The sequence below is a fragment of the Trachypithecus francoisi genome, unplaced genomic scaffold (assembly GCF_009764315.1).
Source record: "Trachypithecus francoisi isolate TF-2019V2 unplaced genomic scaffold, Tfra_2.0 Lachesis_group8, whole genome shotgun sequence".
Lineage (NCBI taxonomy): Eukaryota > Metazoa > Chordata > Mammalia > Primates > Cercopithecidae > Trachypithecus > Trachypithecus francoisi.
The window spans coordinates 28,941,380-28,968,195 of NW_022681473.1; the positions used below are offsets into that span (position 1 = coordinate 28,941,380).

At 42.7% G+C, this 26,816-nt stretch overlaps 1 protein-coding gene across 3 annotated transcripts in view; it reads right to left on the reverse strand.

The window, feature by feature from the left end:
• The window catches only part of TRIM44 (tripartite motif containing 44), a 216,446-nt gene that overhangs the window by 39,931 nt on the left and 149,699 nt on the right, over window positions 1-26,816 (reverse strand). For 2 of the 3 annotated variants that reach the window (XR_004436199.1, XM_033207710.1), the window contains one exon: window positions 21,133-25,788. The exons of the other annotated variant lie outside the window; for it this stretch is intronic. Coding sequence is in view for 1 of the 2 variants with exons in the window: in XM_033207710.1 (XP_033063601.1) it covers window positions 25,761-25,788 (28 nt within the window). In the remaining variant the exon portion in view is untranslated. Of the gene's footprint in view, window positions 1-21,132; window positions 25,789-26,816 lie in introns of those variants that run through there. 3 annotated transcript variants of the gene reach the window in all.

A 26,816-nucleotide genomic window follows, 5' to 3' on the forward strand; every position in this document is an offset into this window, starting at 1 on the left:
CTCTGCCTCCGATCAGGAGTACTTTTGGAGTGGCACTGCCAAAGATAGCTTTAGAGATAGGGTTAAACACAATCCACAAAAATTCCATGTCAAGAGACAGAGAAGAGGCAGACAGCCTCTATTTTTCTCAATTTGTTCTCACAAATGCCTTTGGTTGGCACAAAGTGCTTCTTCACAGCTCTGAAAATCACCCAGTGCAGGGTTAGCCAGACTAGACCTACTAGAGGCTCAACAGGATTATGCTTGAGCATCAGCTAGGCTTTTTTTTTTTTTTTTTTTTTTTTTTTTTTAAGGGGACCACTCAGGACTGAGTGAAATTAGCTGTGTTTCCAAAGGACCTGTTAACTAGGCAAATAGCTGAAACACACAGAGCTTAATCCTTGCATGAGTTGTAGGAGCTTGTAAGTGAGGACTAGGGCTGGCTGGGAGATGGAAGCTCTAGTTGGGCTGTGTGATTTGGAGCAAGTTTCTTCCCTCTCTGTGCCTTAGATTCTTCATATACATGGCAATAAGTTGGAACAGACAATCCGAAGGTTCCCTCCAGATACAAATTCTCTTGAATGTATGTAATAGACTATTTACCTACCTGTGGCTTAAACAGAAAGGGGTTTATTTTATACAAATTCAGAGTTAAGCAGTCCAGGACTGATGTGGCAGCTTAATGATTCTGTATGACCCAAGCTATTTCTTTTTCCCGCTTTGCCACACTTAAGAGGATTGGCTTGTTGTCTCATGGTCACTGCACCTCCAAGCATCACATCTTTGTTCTATGCAGATAAAGGGAAAGGGCAAAAAGAGACTGAAGGTTGACACCAACAGAGTCTGTGCTGATTTAAAAGGGAAGCAAGGGCTTTGCTAGAAGCCCCAACCTAAAGATTTATGCTTACATCTCCTTAGCCAGAAGTGTGCCTCATGGCCACATAACTGGTGACTAGGAGCTCTGGATGGGTGTTGGGTTAGCCAATCGACAGGGTTGGCTACAAACAATAAATACAAATTCATATAGTCTTGAGGGAGCATTCTCAGGTCTTCATGGCCATGGGAACTCTGGCCAGGTAGCTGGCCTCCTAATGGCCTGCAAAGAAGTTGTCTCTCTGGGAGTATTTTCCACATCATCCCATAGGACTCTAAGTTCCACTAAGACACAAACATTGTTTTCTTGATCTCAGTTGGATCTTCAGAACCCAGTGTAGGACCTGGTATCTTACAGGTACATGACAAGCATTTGTGAATGAATGTGTGTTCCAGCAACATGTTTGGACCTTAAAGGACTGGGCTACTCAGGAGATGAGGGTTCGGGGTAACTGGATTCTCTGACAGCCTGAGGATGAAGCAGAAAGGCTGATGATCTCAAATTCCAACAACACTGCTTGAGTGTCTTCCAGGTCTAAGGTTCCAAGGTAAAAAAAAAAAAAAAATGCTGTATGTGTCATAGTCAGGGTCCTGCAGTAAACAGATGGCACAATCAGGGTAATGGGGGAGAGTTTAGCAAGAGACTGATTACAAAGGTGTGGCAGGGTTAACGGAAACCAATGAAGGTTGGTGAAGTTCTGGGGCTAGACAGACTGGGGAGCTGCTACCACCGCTGGGCTGAAAGGGTAAGGGGAGGAAGTGGATCCCCAGCGAAAAAGAGTGATAGCTGCATCTGGATCTGTGGCTACGGCTGAATGGAGATCTGGAACTGCAGCTGTAGAAATGGTCTGCTTGATAAGAGATTGAGAGGAGCATAGACTCTGGCCACTGCCACAAGCTGGGGAAATAAATTCTGCCATCTCCCTTTCTTTCTATCCACTGGTCACCTGTTGATGCATCTCAGTGCTGAACCCTACTGGAAACCAGAGGGGAGGGGTGCCATTGATGCAGCCCATTGAGATAAAACTCCAGGGCACAAAGCTAGGGGGAGAAGAGTGGTGTGATATTGTGACTTATAATAAGAAATATATATATTTGGTCTTTGTCCTCATTCTCAAGCACAGAGCTCCTAAAACTCTTGGAATCTCCTAAGTGATAGGAGTAGTAAAGGTGAATGGAGTGTCTTGTGTTATTCATAATAAGCCCCTTTCAACCACACCTGACTTTATGTAAATGAGGTGACTTTTGGAATTTCAAGCCTTCCCCCAACCCCACCCCAATTTCCTCTGGGAGGACAGAGGGACTGAAGACTGACTTGATCACCAATGGCCACTGATTTAATCAATCATGTCTATGTAATGAAGCCTCCATAAAAACCCAAAAGGATGAATTTTGGAGAGCTCTCAGGAAGGCATACATGTAGAGGTTCTGGGAGGGTGGCACCTGTAAGATAGAATGGAAGCTCCTCCCACTCCCCATACATTGCTCTATGCATGTCTGCCATGTGTTCCTGAGTTTTATCCTTTTATAATAAGTTACTAATCGAATAAGTGAACTATTTTCCTAAGTTCTGTGAGTTGTTCTAGCTCAAATGGTTGAACCTAAGGAGGTCATGTGAACCTCTGATTTATAGTCAGTCAGTCAGAAGCATGGGGTGACAACCTAACTTGCAATAGATGTTTGAAATGGGGCAATCTCATGGGACCGAGCCTTTAACTTGTAGGATTTAGATGTTATCTCCAGGTAGATATGTCATAATTGAGTTAAGTTATAGGACACCCAGTTGGTGCCCACCAAGAAGTGGAGAATTATTAATACTTGGTGTAGGACAACCCTCTCCCTCCCATACTTGGTCAAAGAAGTGTTCAGTGTTCAGTGTGGGCATGGAGAAAAACAGTTGCTTTTTCCTATACAAGTCAGGAGAGTGGCAGGTGTGGGGAGGCAGACGGAGGAAATCTGGCACAATGTATAATTTGACTTTCTCATGAGTACTCTTTTAGGTGGATATTACTGTGCTTACTTTTAATGGCAAACAGAGGCCCAGAGTAGTTCATTCACTTGTCCAAGCTCACACGGCTTGTTAATAGCAAAGCCTGGACTAGAGTGCAGATCGTCTGACTCCCACTGCTTGTTCCATGCCACCTGCCATACCAGTCTCCTAGGGTGACAGCCTGCTCATTTCTTTGGCTTCTGGATTCTTCTTGGGAATGATAAGACCAGGGTGGGAAAGACCTGCCTTTCTGTAGCAGAATGAATTCTGCAAAGTGCAGGATTGGAAGTTGAGTGACAGGGGTGTGAATTTTCTGTTTAAGCCTCTTCATAAAGAAAAGAGAACTGGGTCAGCTGTCAGCAGGGCTGAGTAGTGGGTGGGCCCCACTAACAATAGGTATTATTTATTGAACTTCCGCTATGTGCCAGAAACTGTGTTAAATGCTTCATGTACCTTATCACTAACCCTCCAAAAGCCTATTCTTTCCATTTTATTGGCCTGAAAACTGAAACACAGAGAGGTTAAAATACTTGTTAAAGGTAGAAATAGGTTTCAAAATCAAGACCATCTAGCTACAAAGGCAAAGTTCTTTCCTTTACTCTAATGGTTGTTCTTTGGAAGCCTGCAAGCAGATTTTGACCCACTTGGACCTCAGGAATTTTGTTGAAAAAACTAAAATCAGTGGCCAACACCATAAAAATTGTACAATTTCAACAAAAAATACAGATATCTGACTTCTACTGAAAAAATTGGAAAAAAGCCCTGGACCAAAAAATTGGTCAGAAGCCCTGGACCTACCTTCTTATATGGCAATAATTGGCTGAAACTGAATAAGAGCATCTCCCTTTAGATGGGGTATTTGTTCTCATTTCTGCTACAGTCCCTGCTACTCTTTATTATCTCTAGTTCTGAGGCTGACAATCAGTTGCCACTTCTTATCCTGCCTGGACTGTTGGTTCTTTTATGCTCAGCCCAGTTCACTTACATATATTGACTGCTTGGCTCCAGTAGGCATTTGGGCTTGTGTCTCCAAAGTGCCCACTTCATCCAAGATGTCTGTTGGGGCAGAAGAAGCAAGTATTGGACCTTCTATTTATATGTATGGTCTCATTCCTTATTAATGTTCATTTGCATGTTTCATAACATACTTTAATATACTAATACAATAGTCAATACAATAGTCATGGCTGTAATTTATAAGTAAATTATGCATATACATTGGAGGTATTTGCTCAGAATCATTTTTCTGACAGGACTCCAAGATGGAAGATTATTCTCAATCACTACATTTATTATTATTATTATTATTATTATTTGAGACAGAGTCTCATTTTGTTGTCCAGGCTGGAGTACAGTGGTGTGACCTTGGCTCACTGTAGCCTCTGCCTCCCGGGTTCAAGTGATTCTCCTGCCTCAGCCTCCCGAGTAGCTGGGATTATAGGCATGCACCACCACGCCCAGTTAATTTTTACATTTTTAGTAGAGACTGGGTTTTGCTATGTTGGCCAGGCTGGTCTTGAACTCCTGATCTCAAGTGATCCACTCACCTCAGCCTCCCAAAGTGCTGGGATTCCAGGCGTGAGCCACTGTGCTCAGCCTCAATCACTACCTTTACACTAGTTGTGAGACATTTCTTCCATTAGTCAAAGGAAGAAAAATCCCTTTGACTCCTGGGCCTAGACTTTTTTTTTTTTTTCATTTGGAAAGTGGAAATATTGATAGTCTACCTTGAAGGATTGTTTCAAAATTCCAAACACCCAGCAAACTGTAAAGTGCTCAGCAATAATAGCAGAAAGTCACCCTGGGAGAAGCCAGTGGGTACTGCACATGGTGGCTGCTCCTCTCATGTCAATGTCACTCTGGTCGAGTGCTTGGAAGGCTCCCTGTAGGGTGTGGAGTCATAATGCCAGAGCTGCCAGCTGACCTGGCTCAACCCTCTGCACAGCAGCAACAAGGATTGATTTTCAGGTTCATTAGTGCTGTTGATGTGCTCCTGGGGAAGACAACAGGCCCTGCTCTCATTAAAGAGAAGCAGTTGCTCCATTTCTGTCCACCTTCCCCTCACCTCCAGCCTACACTTGGTCCCTCAGGGAGAACATTTCCCATTTCCTTCAACCCCACTGGCTTCCTTTATCCTTGGGTTCATTCCGGCTTGGGAAGAGTCAGGATTTAATGGCAACTCAAACACAGGTGAAGGTGTCAGCTGAGTGCTTGCCTTAGTTGTGGTCACGACAAGGTTCCCTCCCACCCGAAGGGAAAAGATGACCCTGAGACTAGGCAGCTGATAGCTTCTCAAGGGCAGGCCAGGCTGAGAGTGGGGGCTTAGGGGTCCTGGCGACAGGCTCTTTGGTGCACACAGTGGGTTAGGGTAGAATCTAAATGTTGGCTGAGGCTCTGGGACAGGATGCCCCAAGCGCTCACTTCTTCCATTCCAATGACCAAGGATGATTTTAGAGTTGCTCAAATCACCAAGGTATTAAGAGGTCAAATTAGCCAGGATTTATAGCCTATGACAGCATCGAGCAAGAAGGCCCAAATGTCCTGCTCTGCCCAGGACCAAGGACTTTTGGTGCTAAAACTAGGAAGTTCAGGGAAAGCTGGGGTAAATGGATGTCCTATATAGAGCTGGAATTCAAAATCCTGCAATCTGTCTCCAAAGCCTACGTGCTAAGAAGATCCTCTAGATTGCCCTGAGTGAGGACCGTGAGAGCCACTGAGGGTGTGTGCAATATGACAGGCAGTGGGCTCCTGGAGGGGGAAAGAAAAAGAGCCAAAGGTAGAGATAAATTCTCTGTGTTGTTTCTCTCTTTGCCTTAGGGTGGGGCAGGCAAGAGTAGAGAGGGTGGTCTCCACACCGGCCCTGTTTGCAAAATGATATTCCAGTAGGAAGCGGGCCAGAGTCTGTGTAGATACTAAGAGCTACTGTTTATGGAGCATCTTTACATTTACAACTTTGGTCCAAACTCTTGTGAGGTAGGTTTTTACAGATGAGGACACCAGTGCTTTGAGAGGCTCAGGAACCTCCTCAAGTGCCCCCAGTTGAAACTGGCAGAATCTGCACTTGACCTCAGGTCTGCTTGCTTCCAGTGCCTGTGCTTTTAACCATGAGGCAACACTGTCTTCCCAGGTGAATTTTCTTAAAATATGGATAATTTCAAATTATTATTATTCGTATCATTATAACTCAGGAGCTGAAAGGGGTGGAGGTGGGTGGGTGGGAGCTTTGTTCCATCTTTCTGTGTCTTTTGAGAGTGTAAGTATATAATACTTGACTTTGCACTATGGGCTGGCTGGGGTTAAGGCAAGGAGAGGGGGACAAATTTCAGTGCCTTATATTTCTGACTTATTAACCTGATCAGAAGAGAATGTCAGAGCTGTCAAGTGCAAAGCAGGTGTCCGTGGATTTCAATTATCTACCAGAACCCTCCACCTGCAACCCAGTCTGTGGCTATAATTAGGCCAGAAGATACAGGAAGGGGGAGGCTGCCTGAGCCTTGTCTGAGACTGTGTGTGTGTGCAGTGGGGATGAATGGAGCTGCCACCCATTTATCAGTGTTACTGATTGTAAAATGCGTGGCTTTGCAACACTGCCTATGGACATGAACCAAAATTAAAGTCTTATTTAAAATATATGAGAGACTGAGAGTCATTTAAATAGTTTAAAATAGTGCGAGATCCCACCAACTGCAAAATAGTACCTTGTTGGGAGATCCAGTTCCATGAAAGAGTTATATCCTTGGTCCTGAGAGTATACTAGCTGCAGTCTTCTCATACCAGAGGAAAACTCATTCATTCACTCATTCGTTTGTCATTCCATAAACATCTACAGAATGTCTCCTATGGGCCAGGCACTGTGTTAGGTGCTGTGAGGATATCAGGATGAGACTGACTAAGGTCTTTCCCTCATGAAGTCCCCAGGTCATTAAAGGAGATAAGACACACAAAAATGAACATAATTCTGGGTGGACATGAAGAACGGGTGAGCATTCCAGATTAAAAAAAAAAAAAGGCCTGAGAAAAGATCTAGTTTGTAAAACCAATATACGTGGGACTGGGAAGAGCCTAGGTTGGCTTACAGAGAACAGGGGGAACAAAGGAACACAGAATGTAGCTCCTGGCAGGGAAGAAGTAGCTCCTGGTGTCAGACCTGATTCCTTAAGATATGCAGATGTACAAGCCAGAAATAGGTCCCAAGAAGACCTAATGGTCAATAACGAGAGTTAAATGTGGATAAATTAAACCCCCCAGGAATGACACGAACTTGGGAATTGCCAAACCTAGGGCACAAGTGATGAGGTCGGAAGTTCAGCTGAAAGCCTGATATAGGCTGCAGATCGAGTGCATTTTGTGGACAGAAGTAGAATTCAACTCAGAGGTGGGTTGTGGAGGCTGGAAAGGATGTCAGGGGTTGGAGGGGACAGTGACGGGCGTTCTGAGCAGAGGGAATTGCCTTAAGAAAGGTGAGGAGGAGGGAAGCAGAAGGTATGCGTGGGGTGGAATCCACTGGTTTCACCACATCAAAGGGGTCCTGCTCTAACTTTCCCCACTCTGGACAAGTGGACAGATCAGTGAGCTGGAGGAGAGCCCAGGTTTTGGAGGCAGATATCTCTGGGTTTGGTTGAATTCCAGTTTGGTTATTTACTCTGTACCTCCCTCGGCCTCAGTTTCCCCATCTGCAAAAGGGCCTTAACAAGGCTTCCCTTGTGGGGGTGCTGTGAGGACCGCAGGGTCTTAGAGCTTTGGGAGCAAGTCACAGTGAGTCTGTCTCAAGCTGCCTCACCTTCTGCTCCGAAGCCCCAGGTTAGCTCCCTTCTCAAACCACAGGAACAAATGTAGGCACCATCTGCGTAAACGAGAGAGGTGGTACTTTCTGGCGGGCTTTTGTAGGCATGACAAAACTTTCCAGAAGCCCCCGCAGGTCACATGCTCATTTCTGAACCACTCATGACCAAGAGGGTGGGACTTCCCTTACACCAATCAGGTGGGCCTCTGGAGCTGGGAGGTGGAGCCTGTTTCTGGAGGCCCTTGGGAGCAGGAATCCCTGCACCCAATCCTGCAAGAAGAGGGAGTAGACACCCACTCATTAGGCAGCCTGAAGTGCCTGTTCTAGAGGCAGTTTGCAAAATGCCGGCACGTAGTAGGTTCTCAGTCCATGGGAACTCACCCTGTGGGGATTGGGCAGATTGCTACAGCCGGCTCTGGAGTGCTGGCGGCTACAGACAGGCAAGCTCAAGGTGCCTTTCCTTAATATTATCTAAGGTCATTAAACCTCTAAATAAAAGGGAGGGGAGAAAAATGGAGATTCTGAGACAACCCAAGCAGCTCAGAGTGATTGGTATCAAAATCATAATGTCTATAAAGTCCTTTTAAATCTGTATTGCATTTGACTGTTTTAAAAACCTGTAACGCTTCTCCCTATTCTCCAGGGTGTAACAACATAGCCCTTTTTATTTCGTTCTCACAACCACGTTAAACTCTTCTGGGGGAAATTATAGTCTGTCCTGTTACCTCTTCTGTGCCATCTGGAGGGTCTTTGCACCTGGTGCCATAGTGATTGTGACCCTGGTAGGGGTCAGTCTAGTGGGGTAGATATCAGTCCCTGCACTTCATAGTTGTTGCATTTGGGCAAGCTAGCCTCTCTGGGCCTCTTCTTTCATCTAGAAAAATAATAGTACCTAGCTCTTCAGGTTGTTATGTGATTAAAATAGTTTCATTTTCTCTGACAGAGTGGCCTGTTGAAGATAAGGAGAATTTTTGAATCTGGGTAGATTGGATTCTTGCCACTTCCTGCTATCTCATCAAAGAGCCAAACATAGAACAGGGCTATGTGAAGTGAAGGAATGTGCACTCAAAAGCACGCATTCCATAATCTAAAGAAATTATGGTATGATTATTCTATCATAGTAACAAGATATAAATAGGTATTAATAACTAAAATCAGGTTGCTGAAAAAATACCATTCATAATAAAGTTGCATTATATAAATGTTTGCACATGTAAATGTCCTTTAATGTGCATGTACTTTAATTTAATTGCTGCATTTGGCATAGAAAATTGCCAGCTCTGCTACTACTAGTGGTGTGATCTCAGGCAACATTCTTTACCTCTCTGAGCCTCAATTTCATTGGCCATAAAATGAGACTAATTTTTTTTTTCTTGTGTTAAAGGACCACATGAGGTAATGTATGTAAAAAGACTGAAAACTGGAAAGCACAATAGTTTTCTTAGGTATTTCATCATTGTTGTAATGAATAGTCAGCCACAATGAAAATACATTCAAGGACAATGTAAAGATTTGAGCTTACAGTTTCAAATACCAACCTTAAGAATGATCCAGAAATACTAAACTCATGTATTTTTTTGTTTTTTAAACTATGACTTCTATAAGTTGGAGACATTTGCTTTTTGAGACATTGTCTTTTTTATTATACAACCTTTGTCCTCATGTCATTCTCTTTGGAGACCACACAGCAATTAGTGAATTGTTTCAGACAGAAATCTGGATGGTCCAAGATCCTGGATTAAGATAGCTCTCTTTATGAATGCATTTTCAGAGTAAACAGGAAAAGTGTATTAAACCAAGCACTTCATTGTGGATAAGGAAAATCGATATCCTGTGGGTTGGGCTGTTTTTAGTCTTACTACAAAATGGATGCACTATTTATACCTGTTTTCTCCAGCCATGGCTATTAGCTCTTCAAGTTCACTCACTCAGCCACTACGGTGGAGAGCCAGTCATTGTAGGTTAAAAGCAACTAATGTTAGACCCCTGCCGGCCTGGTCTGGCACTGCACGGGGGAACACAATCTCCACTTACTATTAGTGGGGAAATTGGCTTACAAAAGCAAATTGCCCAGACGTCAAGGATTTGGTTTTGCCTCCCTTGATATCTAGGTGCCAATATGGGCGCAAGAAAAAAAGTAGGATTTGCCTTACAACAGAGAACTTCTTGAGGAGGAACTGGGGATTATAATCTCCCTTCAGGGTGGCTGGGGCTTGGATCAGCCTGCCCCACAAGCTCACTCTTCATTGCTAACAGCTTGTAGGCTAGCACTGAGCTTTTCCATGTGTTCACACTCATTGTTGGTTGCACTCTCCAACCTCTAGGGGGCGCAGAGGCGTTCGCCTCAGCTTTGTTTGTTTGTTTTTTCTGGAGACAGAATCTCACTCTGTCGCCCAGGCTGGAGGGGTCTGTGAAGCGATCTCAGCTCACTGCAACCTCCGCCTCCCGGGTTCACGTGATTCTCGTGCCTCTGCCTCCCAAGTAGCTGGGATTACAGGCATAAGCCACCACGCCCAGCTAATTTTTGTATTTTTGGTAGAGATGGGGTTTTACCATGTTGGCCAGGCCGGTCTCCAACCCCTGGCATCAAGTGATCCACCTGCCTCAGCCTCCCAAAGTGTTGGAATTACAGGCGTGAGCCACCGCGCCTGGGCCTTCAGCTTTTTCATTCTGTTGTTCCAAGACAAAGAGCCGGGACTAGGAATGGTCAAGGGCACGATGGAGCGCTCAGTGATACACGTGATGCGGCTACTACAATAGGAGTCGTCCTCTGTGGGTATAAAAAACACCCAGAATTACAATGCTTTTCCTTCTTGTGGTCTGTACTTTCTCCTCTTCTTTCGCGAAACCGGAATGAAATGGGGCCCAGGGAAAAGCACAGAGCAAGCCAGGGATAGCAAGAAGGACCCAAACAAAACAAGAGCCTCAAAGGGGCAAAGCTTTTGTTTTGGGGAAAGAGATCTCGATTAGTGCTCCTGTTTGGTAGAAATCAGACATAGCAGGAATGAGGTTAGGGAATGGTAGAGTGGTAAGGGGCTTGGCTCCACTCCCACCTCAGTGTTTTTGGTTAATATGAATAGGGAAACAATCCCTAAAGGATTAGGATTGGGGAATCATGAGAGATGGGAAAAATTCCACTTTTCTTTGCTTGAACATGGCCTAGCAGGTGATCTTTTCTTCTCATGGTAGAGAGCTCTAAGGAAGGTTATCAAAATCCAAAAGTTAGGGTTTTAACTCATTTGACCTACCCGACTGGCCCTATGACTTGAAGGTCACAGTTGTGAGATGGGGTTATACTGGGAACCAGGGTATCCTTCAACAATGTTCCTTGATCTCTTCCTCATTAGGGCTTGTGCCGCTTCAGAGTTTGGCTTCAGTGACACAAATCCACGCTTCCCAGTTTAAAAAAAAAAAAAAAAATCATCCTGATTAGCCTCCCAGAGAATTTTGTAATGTGATTTCAGGAAGGAAAGCTGTGATTGCCAATCTGAACTTGGAGGCCTCAGTGATTTTCGGATGCACTGTTGGCTGGGCTGAGTCAGCAGAGACAAACCCACCCTTGATTTTCTAGAGAATGTTCTTCTACAAGGACAGATTCTCAGACACTTAGCCCATCCTGTTAATGAATATTGAAGTCATTACCACATTTTTGCCTTTAAAAGCAATGCTACACGATCATTCTTACACAAAAAGCTTTGTACCTATGTCATATTTCTTTCAGGGAGATTTCTAAAAATGGGGTTGGATACCACCAAATTTCCCATCCAATAACCTGTTTTATTATTACACCAATCAAGTTATGATAATAATGCCAATATTGATAACTTTTATTTCTTGATAACTTACTATGTGCCAGGCACTGCTTTAAGCACTTTTCACCCATTATCTTATTTGATCCTCTCATCAACCCAGTGTGACAAGTTCTATTACGGTCCCTATTTTAGAGATGAGGAAATGGAGGCAAAGGGCATATAAGTTACTTGTTTAAAGTGACTTAGTAAATGCCAGACCCAGGCATTCTGATCTAGAAGTTCATGCTCCCATTATTTCACTCAAAGAGAACTTACCTCTATTTCAAGAAAAGACAGCTTGGGCAAAAGGCAGCCACTGGGCTTAGTGAAGTTGGCTACTTCACCTGGGAAAGGGAGTGAACTAGAAACACTTAATTGGAAATGTTTTTATTGGAAATCTTGAGTCTTCATTAATAAAAGACTCAAGTTCAAGGTCACAAAAGGATTTCACTTCAGCTATACCTAAGTAGCCTCTTTTTAAAATGCGTAATTCAATCCACACAGTTCTACTTAACATCTGCCAAACAACTGGTTGAACTGATGTTTTTTCCAGTTAACTGGTTGTCTTGATGGTTCTGTCATGTTAGGCTGAGTATTGTGAAGTGAGATGGTGGGTTGATCCAATTAAAGGTCATACTTTGGTTGTGCATTCCTAAAAACAAAGTCACTTGATAGGTGTGAAATATCACAATAAGAACTGGGAGCCAGTCAGGCAATAGCTTTTTCCAGGCATGTTTGTTGTCCATGAGCTCTTCTAGATGAAGCTCCTTTATTCCTGGGAGAGGAGTAGGAGGAAGCTGAGGAAAGGGATGAGGAAGAGACAGAGGAAAGAGAGCTGTCCCAGTAAGTGGGGACATTTATTCTTTACCATCGCTAAATGCTCTTGTTATCTTCTAGTGGGTCTAATAATCTCCTAAGAAAATACCACTCTTGTGTCTCTTCTAACTTGGAAGTTCATGAATTCTGTACGAGACAGCCGGCGACCACGTGGGGAGTGTTGTGATCTGGGTGTCACGCATACTTTCTAGATGAGGAGTGGGCTCCTCACTAAATCACCAGCCTGATCACCACACACACAACATATGACCAGTTTGTTGGGGGAGGGGATTGTGGTGCTGCAAAAACCTCACTAATGAGATGGACAAAACTGCACTTCCAAGAACTCTTTTCAGGGAGGTAATTGTATGGGATTAGAAGAAATAACTTGAAAGCCATTTGGAAGTGGGTGGGGTGAGACCCCAAAAAGGTTAGGCTGGAATAACAACAGATGGTCCCTAAATGGTCTTCTAAAAAGAGGGCCCGGGCTTTTGTTTCTGTGAGTGTGGTAAGCAGGTGGGGACACAGACTCCAGCTCCCTACCCCACACCTGCCTCCATCCTCTCTAAATAAATTTTGACCTAAAATCTAAACAATAGCAGTTTGGAGGGGTGCCAAGTCATTATTCTTCCTGATATGCCCTATTTCCCTCTGGTGTTGTACACACACGCCTGCTCTTACTATACCTCCCACTCCCATGTTGCTGCCTGTCACACACTGATACCCCGCAAGGCACCTGATGGTTCCTCTGATGCCTCAGGCTAACATTCCAGGGAAGGCATTTGAGAATGGTTCATGGCCAGATAAAAATGGCCACCTTTAGTGGCCTTCCACCTCAGTTTCCTAGTCACCATTCATCTGAGTCTAGAGGCTTCCCATGCACAAGGCTTACTGAGCACCTGAATGCCCTGGTGCTCAGTATATCGATGCAGTAGAGATCTTAATCAAGCAGGTCAGTGCTGCTTTATTCTTTACCATCACTCAAGAGTATGACAATAGTAAGCCTGGAATGTAACCTGGAAGAGAACCAGGAGGGAGGGAGAGAAGAAGAAAGAGAGGAAGAGAGAGAGATAACTAGCTTGTCAGAGCTGCACCCCATGTTACCGACAGCACCACACTGATGAAGAAGCTTGCACTATGCTGAACATTAATGTCTGTGCAAGTCCTGAGACAGAGAACTATCAAACGCTTCCCTTTAGGATCAAGGGAGAAACCTTGGGGTGTCTCCTAGAATGTTCTAATGTGAGCTCTTGAGTCACTAAACAGACATTCTTTTCTGGAATGCAGTGGTCAAATCTGGATAAGAACTCACGTTTCCCAATAGCCAGGTGACCTTAAGCAAATACTTGAATCTCTTTGGGCCTTTGTTCTCTCAACAGTTAACCCAGGAAGAGTTAGATTCATCTCTAAATCAGTTTCCTAAAATTGTTACACAGAACTGCCAGAAAACTAGAAAATTGTTACATGAAAGCTTTACAATGCATGCGAACATATTAAAAGCTCCCAGAAATTCTACAGGAAAGAAACCTGTTTAACTTTCTTTGGCCCACTGTTTTGTTTCCCAGTTTATTTGACTGTCGTACATTATTTTTTCGTGGTATATTAGTCCGTTCTTCCATTGCTATAAAGAAACACCTGAGACTGCATAATCTATAAAGAGGTTTAATTGGCTCACAGTTCTGCAGGCTGCACAGGAAGCATGATGCTGGCATCTGCTCAGTTTCTAGGGAGGCTTCAGGAAACTTACAATCATGGTGGAAGGCAAAGAGGGAGTGAGTACTTTACATGGCCAGAGCAGAAGGAAGGTTGGAGGAGGTGCCACATATTTTTAAACAACCAGATCTCACAAGAACTCACTATCATGACAACAAAGGGCGGATGTTGTTAAACCATGAGAAACCTCCCCCATGATCCAGTCTTCCCACCAGGCTCCACTTCCAGCATTGGGGATTATATCAACACAAGATTTGGGTGGGGGCACAGAGGCAAACCATATTGCATTTGGAGCGGTACTACTCTCCACAAAGTCTACTTATGGATCCAGTTTTCCTTGTATAGCTTCCACACACATGCGTACACACCCACAGACACACACAAATGCTAACACACATGGAGAGAAAAAAGATGACTTGGGACTCTTAGAGGAACAATTTTCCTGTTACCACTGTCCCTTTTTACTTTGCTAAGATCTTACAGTGTTAGAGACGGAAGAGAAAAGAGAGATCCTTCGATGTCTCTGACCCTACCCGTCATTTTAGGAGCATGTAGAAAGAGAACATGATGTGCCAAATGCCTCACAACTTGTCAGTGGCAGGGCAGGGATGGGAGTGAGGCTTCTCAACTCTCTTCCTTCATCTCGTGGGAAAAGAAGGTGCCTTTTGGTGGTGCCACCTGCTTTGGACACTCATTCTGGGGTAGATGTAGCTAAAGGTATTTTTCAGTTTTCTGCATCAAGACATAATATCTGGAGTACCTCTGGATATGGACATTATCAAGATGTCAGTCAGTTTAAGTCCATAAATTTGAACATCTACTCTGTCAGGCAACTTTGTCATCATTAGTAACATAGCAGCAAACAAATAATACAACCTTCAAAGAGTTACAGACATCAACCATATGAACAAGTAAAGACATAGAGTAATTTGAGGTACTTACTGTTGATATGAAAAAGTACATGGGGATGTGGTACAGAGGGCTATGAAACAGCTGTGGGGAGCATCTAGAGGTGAGCAGAGCAACTCAGTGAGGGGCAACCTGAAGGTGGCTCCATCTACTGAATCCCTAACAGGACTCCAGCACAACAGTCACAAGCTGCCATTTCTAAGTGCTTACTATGTGTCAGGCACTAAGCTTAGTACACTATGTGTACTAAGCCCTGTAGACCATCTGCTCATTTAATTGTTCAGAATTAGTAAAGGACAAATCCAGTACTAAAACCAAGTCTGTCTGCTTCTAAAACCTAGTATCAAGAGCAAGCTTGTCCCATTTTCCAAAGACAGAAGACGGCACATTGCTCTTTTTTGTGAAGATGCAACACTAGGGTCAAGTGGTTCATAATGTTAACAGTTTCCTCCCTACAATTTAGTCTAAATTTTACTTTTCACTCCATTCCATTACTCTTAGGTCTACCCTCTAGAGACCCTTCTCTTCCCCAATTACACACACAAAATCAATTACATTGTATTATCTGATGCCAGTTGTGTTTATACTGTAGAAGGCAGAAAAGTGTTTTTATGAGTGGAGATTGTTTTTCCATTCTGTTCCTTCCCAGAGGGGATCTAAATACTCTTTCTGAAGTTAGACATTGTGTGTGGTTTTGGAGCTGAGTTGGGAAGAGGATGGATACACACCACACCTTATTTATTTTCTCTTCTGTGGAAGGGTCTCAGCGGTTTTTTTTCTCCCAAATTCAATCTCTTACTCTTGAAGAATGACCCAAGCTGAGAAATTTCCCAAACATCTGAAATCTGAGAATTTGTGCCTGGAATCCATGAGGCTCATGGTTTCCAGATGGAAATGCCGGAAGAATAGGAGGCGGAGGAGTGAAGGCAGGGTGGAGGGACAAAAGGGAGGGGGAGCCTGAACTTTGGATCACTTGACTGCCTTATGAACTAGGCCAGGTCTCTTATTTGCTCTGCAAGTCTGCCATTTGACAATGGGCCAGGCCTGAAGATAGCAGTTTTGCATGTCCTCATGAGGCTGTTTCAGTGATTATTAGAAGTAAGTCATAGTGAAATTGTCTTTTTCTGAAAGCAGTGACTGAAAGCAAACAAGCCCATGACTTGGTTATTCAGAGGGGCATAAGCACTCCAGATGGATTTTCTCATTGTCCCAGAAATGGCAAAAGACAGATCATTCTAGGAATCCTGGCTTCTTTATACCACTTAAATATACACGATGGCGGATCCCCCAGTGACCTAATTCTTCTTCGACGTCTTGTCCTCGTAATAGAGGTAAGAGAAAGCGATTAACAGGCAAGCTTGTTTGGAGTACATAACAGTCAAGTATAATTTGGTCACAAGTGGGCTAGGTGTACTCTCAGAGGAATGCCTTTATTTGATCAGACAGGTCAGAATCTTTCAGGGAAAATATTAATTTGGGGAAAATAGATCAGAACCTACTTGTTATCAAATGGGACACTGGCTTGAGTGTTGAGGAATACCCATTTTTATTGTTATCAGTGGTTTGTCATCCTCCCCCCCGAAACTACCCTACTGACACTCCCTATTGCCACTACTACTACCAAGTCAAAGAGCAATCTTGTTCCTCTATCATGGTTCTTCCTACTTAGAAGTTGAATTTCATACTAGGATATAGCCATCCAACTGGGTCTAAAAGGTCTCATAATGTGTGGAGAGAAACCAAATACAGAAAAGTTACTTCCAATTAACACCTCTAATCTCCAGATGTCCTAATAAAAACAGTGAGGCAGCAAATGGCCACCCTCAAGCTGGAGAACCATACTTCGACTCAATGTTTTTAAGAGCCAGGGAAAGTAGCTAACCTCTTCTTAATTTGATCTCCTGGCCTGGGACATATAAATGTTTAACTACACTCTGGCTTAGGAAGGAAAGCAGAGGTGAACGTATCCTGTAGTGGCATGGCTTCAACAGAGCATTTGTCTCACCCTGAAATATAAAGGAGCAATGCCTGCCTCCTCAAGCTGAGCTGTGCCCAGAATTTATGAACTTCAAGTAAGATGTGAATCTGGGGCCCGAGCCAGGCATTATCATTGGGAAATGGTGGACAATTTCCCTCTCCCTCCCTCCTCGTTTTCCTACTGCTGATTGTACTGTTCAGAAGTGAATCACAATTTAATCCCCTCTGCTGTTAAGAATATTACAAAATGCTGGTTACAATGAAGTCACAAAAGTATTTACATAAAAGAAAAAAAGACAGAGAATGTTATAGCAAGTGACCAAGCTCATCATTACCACCAGCAAAAAGATAGGTATGGAAAAATCCTTGCCTGGGTACCAAATGGGATGCAGCTGATTAATTTAGACCATCTCTATATATAATCAACATGGCACATGTTTTTACAATCATGCAGTGTTGAAAGCAGTGCATCATGGGAGAAAAGACAGTTCCAGTCACATGCGTCTGGGTTTTTAAATCTTAGCGTCTTCAGATCAGGGCCAGGTTACCCCAGAGTGCTCAATAATCCATGAGAAATGAATCCTATCTTCGTTCCAGGGCTTAGTATAGGCATTACACCATTGTTAGATGCAAGCAACTCTTTGATTGATGGCTCCAATATGGATTAAGGTCAAAAGTGGCCCTGCAGACCAAATTCCCTAGTGAGGAATTGCCACATAACCTCATGTGTCTTTTGCTTCTGAATTCTTTCTTCTCCTAGAAACCACCAACCACAAGCTTTTCATGCTGGTATTATATCTACATAATGTTTATTCTTCTTACAGCAAAGAGCTGGAGAAATACAAGTGAGAATCTGTTATTACAGTTTAAAATGTGTTACACCCAACTTGTGCTGAGGGTCCAGTTTCTTTTTATTATCCTCCAATTTTGTTGAATGACTATTGCCTAAAATAAATGAGCAATCGACAGGGGCTTAGAAATAACAGGGATGCTTAAGTGACTTTTATGGGTAGCAGTATTTGTTGTAACATAATTTGATCTGTATTCTAGTTATTAGTTTTATTCATCACATTGGAAACTTGGCACTTTCATTGTTCATGCCATTATATGCAAAGCACTGTAGCATGAAAGTCACTTAGAAAGCTGTGAGAAAAACTCTCTAAACACCAGAGGCTCATGAAACAATAAGTTAGCTAGGGGGATATACGTTGTTTGATTTAGCTAAACACTCTGGATGGTCAAGGGTTTATTCCTTTTAATTCCTGAAAGTTTTTTGTTTTTTTTTAACCATTGAGATGTAAATATTTCTAAAATGTTTGATATACACATTTTTGCCTTCTAAGCATAGTTTTTTTAATGTATGGTGCACAGGGTCATCATTTTAAACAGAATATTGTCCTATGATACAGTGAGGCTCTTAAAGATTGAGATGTCTATAGACTGTTTTTGGCACTAAATAACCCATATATCAGGGCTTTTTCAGTTTTGCAGTCTACTCAAAATTTCCATCTTCTCTGTTGCAGTCCCCCTTTCTCCTTCTTGTTTCCTCTAAAAGTCTGTTTCTCTCCTTTACATTTAGAAATATGTGTGAAGGAAAAGCAAATAGGTTCCGAGGAGGTGCTTGATGGCTAGATGTATGGCCTTTGTCTTATGCGTTTGCTTCATGGATTTATTTCAATTGGCTGGAAGCCTTGTTTGCTTACTTCTTAATTCTCAGTCATTTTTGATGGGTTGAGCAGAGGTTCTGGATTTTTTTTTTTTTTTGAGACGGAGTCTCGCTCTGTCGCCGGGGCTGGAGTGCAGTGGCCGGATCTCAGCTCACTTCAAGCTCCGCCTCCCGGGTTTACGCCATTCTCCTGCCTCAGCCTCCCGAGTAGCTGGGACTACAGACGCCCGCCACCTCGCCCGGCTAGTTTTTTGTATTTTTTAGTAGAGACGGGGTTTCACTGTGTTAGCCAGGATGGTCTCGATCTCCTGACCTCGTGATCCGCCCGTCTCGGCCTCCCAAAGTGCTGGGATTACAGGCTTGAGCCACCGCGCCCGGCGGTTCTAGATTTTTATAGCTCTCAGTTACTCATTGTCAAACCACTAGTTTAGATTTTGTGTTCAGGAAATAGGGACAGGTGAAGCTATCAGGTGGCTAAGCCCTAGGTAAATGAGTTGCTATGAATCCTAAAATGTTGTAAAGGTTGTGGGCCATTTTTATAAGGCAAATGGTATGCTGTGGCCATGACAGCTGAACTCAGTAAGTGAACTTTAAAACAGATAAGCTCCTTTTGCTGTTGTCCCTTTCCAAGAATATGAAGCTGGCTTGATGTCAGGCTGTTGGAGAGCCTTCAACATGTTTAATTAAATAACAGACTCAGTGTCAGAGCTGGCTGACTTTCAGGATTCTAAGGCTATAGCAAAAGAAGACATGGTTTTGCCTCTCTTGTTGATTTCCTTATTTATGGCCTTGGAATAAAGAAGGTAAAGCAAGTCTAACAGTCCTCTCTTCCAAAAGTACAGTTTCAGGCCAGAAGAAGATTTGACTGCTACCCTTAGATTTCTTTCCCTCACTGTACATTGCATTTTACAGGCTATACAAAGCAAGACCACCTTTGCAAAAGGCAAACTCCTTTGCCCCGAAGCCATACTGTACATGCATGGGGGTAGTTGTAGGGGGATAAACGTTGTTATTCACCAATACAAGGTGGAATCAGTGCATCTAGGAGAGAAGAGATTAAGGAAAGACGCTGTGAAGTCTGCTAGACCTGGGTTTAAGTTCTGGCTTCCCACTTATCAGGGTGTAACTGTGGTCACAGTACTTAATTATCTAAATTTGATTCCCGAGCAATAAAGTGGGGAATGATAGTATTGGTGCTGTTACTATTACGATAATGTGAAAAACAACAGGAGAGTGCCTGGCCCAGAGAAAGAGCTAAGTGACAGCTCTTATTATTAACAAAAATGAATGATTTAAACCTGGAGATTACAATATTTAACAAGCACAGACACTTAGTGCAGCCTGTTATTGACTTCAAGCAGTCTTTTGCTTTTGTTTCTATTTCCGTGACATCTTATTAGACTTTCTGTTGGGTGTCTCTAACTCTGGTGCCTTGTGAAGGCCAGGAGATACTCCAGACAAGCTGAAATTCTACCTTTTTATGAGTATAAAGGAAATGGGGCCATGTTAGACCAAACAAAGAGTAATAAAATAAGAGTTGTAGCTTTCAGAGGGAAAGATAAACAAAGAGAGGGTTGGGGCAATGGATGTGGTGTTGAGATACTGGCACCAGGAAGCAGGGAAGAAAACCTCCAAACACATTGTGGTTTGTTAAAACACTGAAGACTCCTAAGTGCTACAGTGGCAGGCAATGCCACCCCACCAGGCAGCAGTGTTCTCCGCAACTGGGGAAGAGGAAGTAGGGCCTAATGATTGCTCCTGGAGACAGAGAGTCTGCTGTCCTGGGCTTTACCAGCCTGGCTTGTTGGCTGACCTTGAGTGACTTATCTCCCTAGCTTGAACAGTTTTCTCAAGGTTCTCACATAGTCCCTAGCTAACTAAAAGGGTCTGATGAAGACAAATGTGTTAAAAGAAAATTTAGAGGAGAGTCCACAAACTGTTCCTCCAGATACACCTGCTGGTGGGTTTTAGGATTTTTAAACGTTAAATTTTAATGCATTTAGGCAGGGCTTGGTATTTTCTAATTCACACCATGTCTACCATCTTGAGTCTTCACATTTGGCTCCTGAAGGCCTCTGAGTATATGATTTCTGATTTCAATGCAACCTCTGGTCCTTCAAACCAGATTGGAATTGCTTCATTTACAACTCATTCTATTTCTTCATCAATTACATGCAAATATGTATTTCTAAAGTTTCACAAAACAAAGATTTTGTTGGCCTAACTGTAATTTGCTCTAAAAGACATTTTTTTCTAGAAAAGATGGCAAAAATTACAATTTGACCTTCCTTCTAGTTCATCCAAATTCTAAAACTTTAATGTTACTTGAAAACATAATTTGGCACCAAGTATTCTTTAGGTTCTAATCTAAGTTGCTCATAAAATTTAATCTAGGCCTGGATCATTTTACTTTGAGGAGAAAACATATCACTAAATAATAATGATCTTAAGTCTGTTCTTTTGCCACTTCCCAGAGATCTCTCCTAAGGCACTCAGGGAAAGTCAGGAGTAAATTAGACTCCCACCTCTAGTGACCAAAACACCATCATCTCCAGCATTGCCACAGTAAAGTATGCACATCGTCATAAATATTTACACCTTGCAGGGTCCTTTGTGCACAACTCTGAGAGACAAATGGCATTTCCAGTAATAGTTTATTGATTTCCAAATGCACAGGGGCGCCAAGTCCGAACATCCTGGGATAGCGGTAAATCTCTCTTACAAAATAATTTACAGTATGAAAATGATATACTGAAACATTAACTCAAACGTGTAATTCCGTTGAAAGATTCAGTGTTCCCTTGTTTAATGTAAAGGGTGGAAGGGGAAGATTCCTAAGGAAGGAATGTGACTGTACACAGGAAAATAGGCAGAGGACAATGGATTCATTGGTTCTCCCCATTCATGCAGTGTGGCCTGTCACTGTAGAAAGACTGGTCAGGTTTAATCCTCATTGAGTATTAATCTGCTGTTCCCTCAAAGTCATATCAAGCCTAGTATGGGCTCCGTGGCTTTTTCTGCACCAATGTATCCATAAGTGTCTTCACTTATTTTCATTTTTCTGCTCTGGACCTTGTTTTGCTGTTTCCGGTATGTTCTCAGTTCCAAATGATACTATCTTATCTTACCAGGCAGGTCTCCAGAATCAAGAACTGCCTGAGTCTTACGGTTTCTGGAATGGGACAGGGTAGGAGGCTTCATAAGCCCTGTTGGATAAAGGCAATAATAATGAGATTGAAGTCTCCCCTATTCTTTTTCTCCTAGGGCTGGGCTGGACTCAGTCCATAATGAGATTTTTTTAAACATAAAAATCTGATGTGATCAGCACACAGTAAACATGCAGTTAATTTTGTTACTGAGAAGCATGTATTGAACAGCCAATACATATAATGAATGTGGAATTTCAAGAATGGCAAGGGAGTATTTTCTACTTGGGGAGAGAGGACTTCCTAGACCCTGCCACTACTACAAGGTCATGAATTCTGCATTTGTGCCCTCAGGTCTAACTGGAGTAGTTAGACTCTCAGGTCATCAAAATGGCTGGGCATCCAAGTTTCCCCTGTTATTAGACATCTTGGAGGAGGGCTGGAGTGCAATTTCCTTCAGGGCTCTCACTTTGACTCAGTGCCTTAGGAGCTAACGACCTTTGCTAGGGAATTGCTCTTCTTGTAAGCAAGTACCTAAGCTCCAACTATATGGCGACACTTGTAATTAGGGCTGACAGAAATCTTTGAAGTAGTATGCAAGATAATGAAGGGGCTGCTTTGAGTTTTCCTTAGTTCTCAAATATTGTGTGTGTGTGTGGACATGTATGTATATACATATACACACATATCACACTTGTCATTTATATATAGGCACACACTCCCCCAACACACACAAACCAGGAATCAGAAGGAGAGTCCAGATTCACTGGACTTTGAACTGCCACATCCTCACAGAGCACACTGGCGGCTAAGTCTACTAAAATATGAAGATTTCCTTTTCTACAGCAGTGAAGCTGCAGACAGTTGCAAATAAAGTTGAGTAGAAAGCAGAACACCCTTCACTTTTACTACTGCTGCAAAATTCTATACCTTTGAAGGCCAAGAAACACCTTATTTATGGAAGACGGCATGAAAAAGGAAATGTTCTCCCAACTCCTGGGGGTGGGCTCAAGTCAGCAATGTGTACTTAAAGTGTCGGCTAAAGGGGAGAAATAAGGCTACCTCAATGCCATTTCTGAGCCCTAACTATAACTGTGAAATGTCATTTTGAAAAAGATTCATAAATTGGGATGGTCAGCGCACAGTGGGAAAACCTGAAGCCTTTTTATCTTTCTGTTTTTAGGTGGACCACAGTGTGTGGTACAAAGTGCCTGTCCACAGAATTAGGGGGAGCTGGGTTCGAGATTTGGCTTCAGTATTTCCTAGCTGTGTAACTTGAAGCAAATGACTTCCACTCCCCATCTGTTTTATTATCTAAGAGACAGTTCAGGGCCTGGCTCATAGTTGTTCCTTAATACAAGTTATTTCCCTTCTTGGGCTGTCAGAGCGGAGACTCCAAGCACTTCTTGGGACTGTCCTGGATTTAATGATATCAAATCAAAGTCCCTCTCGGCATCCAGAAATTCAACATTTGAAAGGTAGCCAGAAATTGCTATGAGTATCCGACTGATTCTGGAAACATTCATTACCTGCCTCCCTTGGTGACTTCTCTTTAGGGGTTTCAGCAAACCCTGTAACCTGCAGCCAGGCAAGACACAATTCTGAGCTCTCTAAGTTTTACTGACCTGGCAGGAGGGAAGCCTCATCATGGTGGGGCTTACGGCCAAGCAGCATGCTCCAGCTCTATGGGAAGGTGGTGCCACTGCAGGAAGCATCCTAGTTTCTTACATTGATAAATGCTGCCGGCAGGAACTTAGGAGCCTGGGCAAAAGCTGCTGCACTGTGTTTAATGCTTCCCTGGTTAAAGTTTTATCAGGTGCTGAAGACAGCAGGAGTCTATAAAGCAAATCTGAAACCCTTTCTAAGTAAAAGCAAAAGTGCTTTCCTTGAGGATCAGAGATAAGTTACTGAGACAGATTGGCACATATTTTTATATTTCCATTTATATCTACTGCATAAATACTTGAATTTCCCAAATACTGATTCAAAGTAATAACATATGATCAGATATAGAGAACCAATGATCTGTCCATTGCTAATATAAGGCTACTATTTGGAGATCAAACAATGATTATTGGGGAAAGACAAGCTTCCAAATCCTAAAATCTTTTTAATCTTCTGATACTTAAACTTTTTCAAGAGTGGCCACTGGTCCTTCTTTTAGGGTAGTTTTGCTGGATATGATTGGAGGTTGTAATTAATGGTATGCCAAATTCTCCAGTCTTTGCAGAGATAGCTAAAGCACCAAAATTGTCTTAGCTATTTCTCGGCCACCAGTTTGAGAGAAAAATGCTTTTTTTTTTTTTTTTTTCTTTTTTAACATCTCAAACTCCTCTCAGCCCCAATATCCTGGCATCTTTAGTGAGTTAGGACAATCCTAACCCAGAAGCATATATGCCTGGGAGCTTTCTGGCCTCAAAGGAATAAATCATTTCACAGCATTCACAGGACTGAAAAATTATATAAATAGGACTCTTATAGTAAACAAGTATTGTTTCTGTTTCAAAACCATCCTGTAAGCACAATAATCAGCTGGCCCTGTAATAGGTACACAGGTCACAGGCAGGCAGGAAAAGGGATTTCCCCCAGTGCAGGCTCCTTTGGTTCTGCCTCAGAGGCACTAGAAGTCTAGGCCCTGGGTTAGCAGCAACCCAGAGTCTGCTTGGATATGGTTCCAGTTGTATTCTTCATAAGTGAACACCAATATACCATAAAGGCAGAGGAGAGTGAACATATAACCCACTGGCAAATAATTACCTTTCAAGATTCCTATTTTTTATCTTAATAGTCTATGTGTATGAACATTTTATTCTATAATATAACTTCTATATAAAAATAGGTCATCTCCTGACTCCAAACCATTTGGTAAGTAAAACTGATGCTTCAAGAAGATGCAGGTTTTTAAGTTTGCAGTTTTACATTCCCCTAGCACATCCCTGCTTACTCGGGAGTACAAAGCTTGGTTGTAAGAAATTGTGATTTGGAAGTAGAGAAAAGCAAGGAAGTCCAACCTCAGGCATGTCTCTGTTACTGAGAGTGAGATCCAGGGTGTTGGAGATGATCTGAAGGTCTGTGGGTGGGGAGTGCCACAGGAAGAAGGGTTCTGGTCGGAGGTAAAGGAGGTTATATCTATATGCTGGGAGATGAGCTGAATTCAGAACACATGGAGTGGCATCAATTCTCCCCATATTGCATTTAAACCAAATTAGGCTAAAATGGGGGTAGGACTAGCAAAAACCTACAATGAAAATTCCCATTTGGTAATATACATTCCAGCCCTTCATGTTGTGACAAGCCCATAAAACCTGCAGAATTCACCCAAATAATTCTGGTTCTATTAGATCCTTTACTATTTTGGAAATTCAAGCAATTTGAATTCAGAATTACTGATTTCAACTTTTAATCAGATTTCCTTGGTCCTTTTTTTTCCCCCTAAGGTCATTTCCGTTCCACCTCTTCAATCATTTTTTTTTCATTTCCACAGCACTGAATTATGAATCTCAAGTCCTGGATAACTTCATATACTAAAAATATCTCTTCCTAATCTTTAACTCTTTCTCCAACACCTTTTTCCAGTCATCCATCTTAATTCATGGCACCACATTTTCACAAATGCAGAACTGGACTTTTAGGGACTGCCCACATGAGTCAATGTGGCCCTACCTTGCTCTCATTTATTTCACCCTTCAGTATGAACAAAACTGGGTTTTTGTTAATAGGCAGGGAGAAAACTCTGACTTTCCTTCAAGATTATTCCAGATCCTTCCTAACAAAGCGATACTGTTTGGTAATACAATATTATGGGGGCTGGTTTTCCTGAGTAAGTTCAAAGCAGCCACTGAGGGATTACCTGAAGGACCCTTCTTAATTGCTCCTGGTGGATCAAACGGGCTCTTTTCCTTGACCTACCACAACCAGAGGATGAGAAGCACACAGTCAGTAAGCATAAAACTGGTCATCCCTTGGAGAGATATGTGCCTGCTGTGGATCTGGGGACACATCTGGTGGAAGTACGTTTGTTGCTGAGCAGCTTTCACAGAAATCAGAAGCCGTTACATACACACTGTCACATACACACAAGGGGAGGGGATGATTTTCCACTGGGGGTAGCAAGCCTTCATGTGTCCTCTTCTTCACTGGCACCACTACAAAGGAAAAGGAGAACCAGGTGAGTTAAGATATCACAAGAAGGGAGGCAACCTAGTCTACTGGTTGATAGCACAGACTTTATGTCAGACATACCTGGATTTTAAGTCTTAACTACCATGATTGAGTAACATGGCCAAAGGCAAGTTACTTAGTTTCTCTAAATTCTGATTTATCTGGCCATAGGGGGATGATGATAAAACTTACTTTCTTGAGTTACTAGAGGATTAAATAAGAGAATACACATAAAATGCACAGTAATCATTCTTTTAAACTTAACTGACAAAATAAATTGCTGGTAAAAATCAGGTGTGTGATTTCCTCTAAGCCTTAAGCCATTTATTGTTAGGAGAGAAAAAACAAGGAGAAGCTACTATCATCTGCACTCTCAATGGCATTTTGCACTTGGAAAAAATCCAAGATTTCAACTCATGCCATAGGGACACATGCCACCTCGTCAGAGAAGGTACTCTACTAAGTAGGACTCCCTGGTGATTCTCTCTTATTTCTCTCATAGGCCTTATCACATTACATAATTTGTTTGTGATTTACTTTTCTCTCCACCCATGACTACAGCATACAAGAATAGCAATACTATTTATTAACTATGTATATCTAGCACTAGCACTGGGTTAGGCACATGGAAGGGCTCAATAAATGTTTTTAAAAAGGAAGTGAAATACAACAGGAAGAAAGGGAGGGAGGGAAGGATGGACATGGTTGAAGGGACTGGTCAGTCATTACTGCCCTGGCCAGGTTATTCCAGATGTTAGTGATGTTTCAGTGACAAAAAAATGAGTTCTCAAGCCCCAGAGGCATGGCTAGTACCTCAGCTGCTCAGAGTTACAGCACCTCTGGCTTGGACCTGGGAGAGAACACTGTTGGTACAGGGACAGGGGTAAGGAGAAGGCAGAGCCTGAAAAAGCAGGAATGAGCACACTCAGAAAGGCAAAAGTAGCAAACTTGCCTAGTTTCTCCCCATCCACTTCCATAGGTCAATGTCCTTAAAATAGTAACAAGAGCCAAC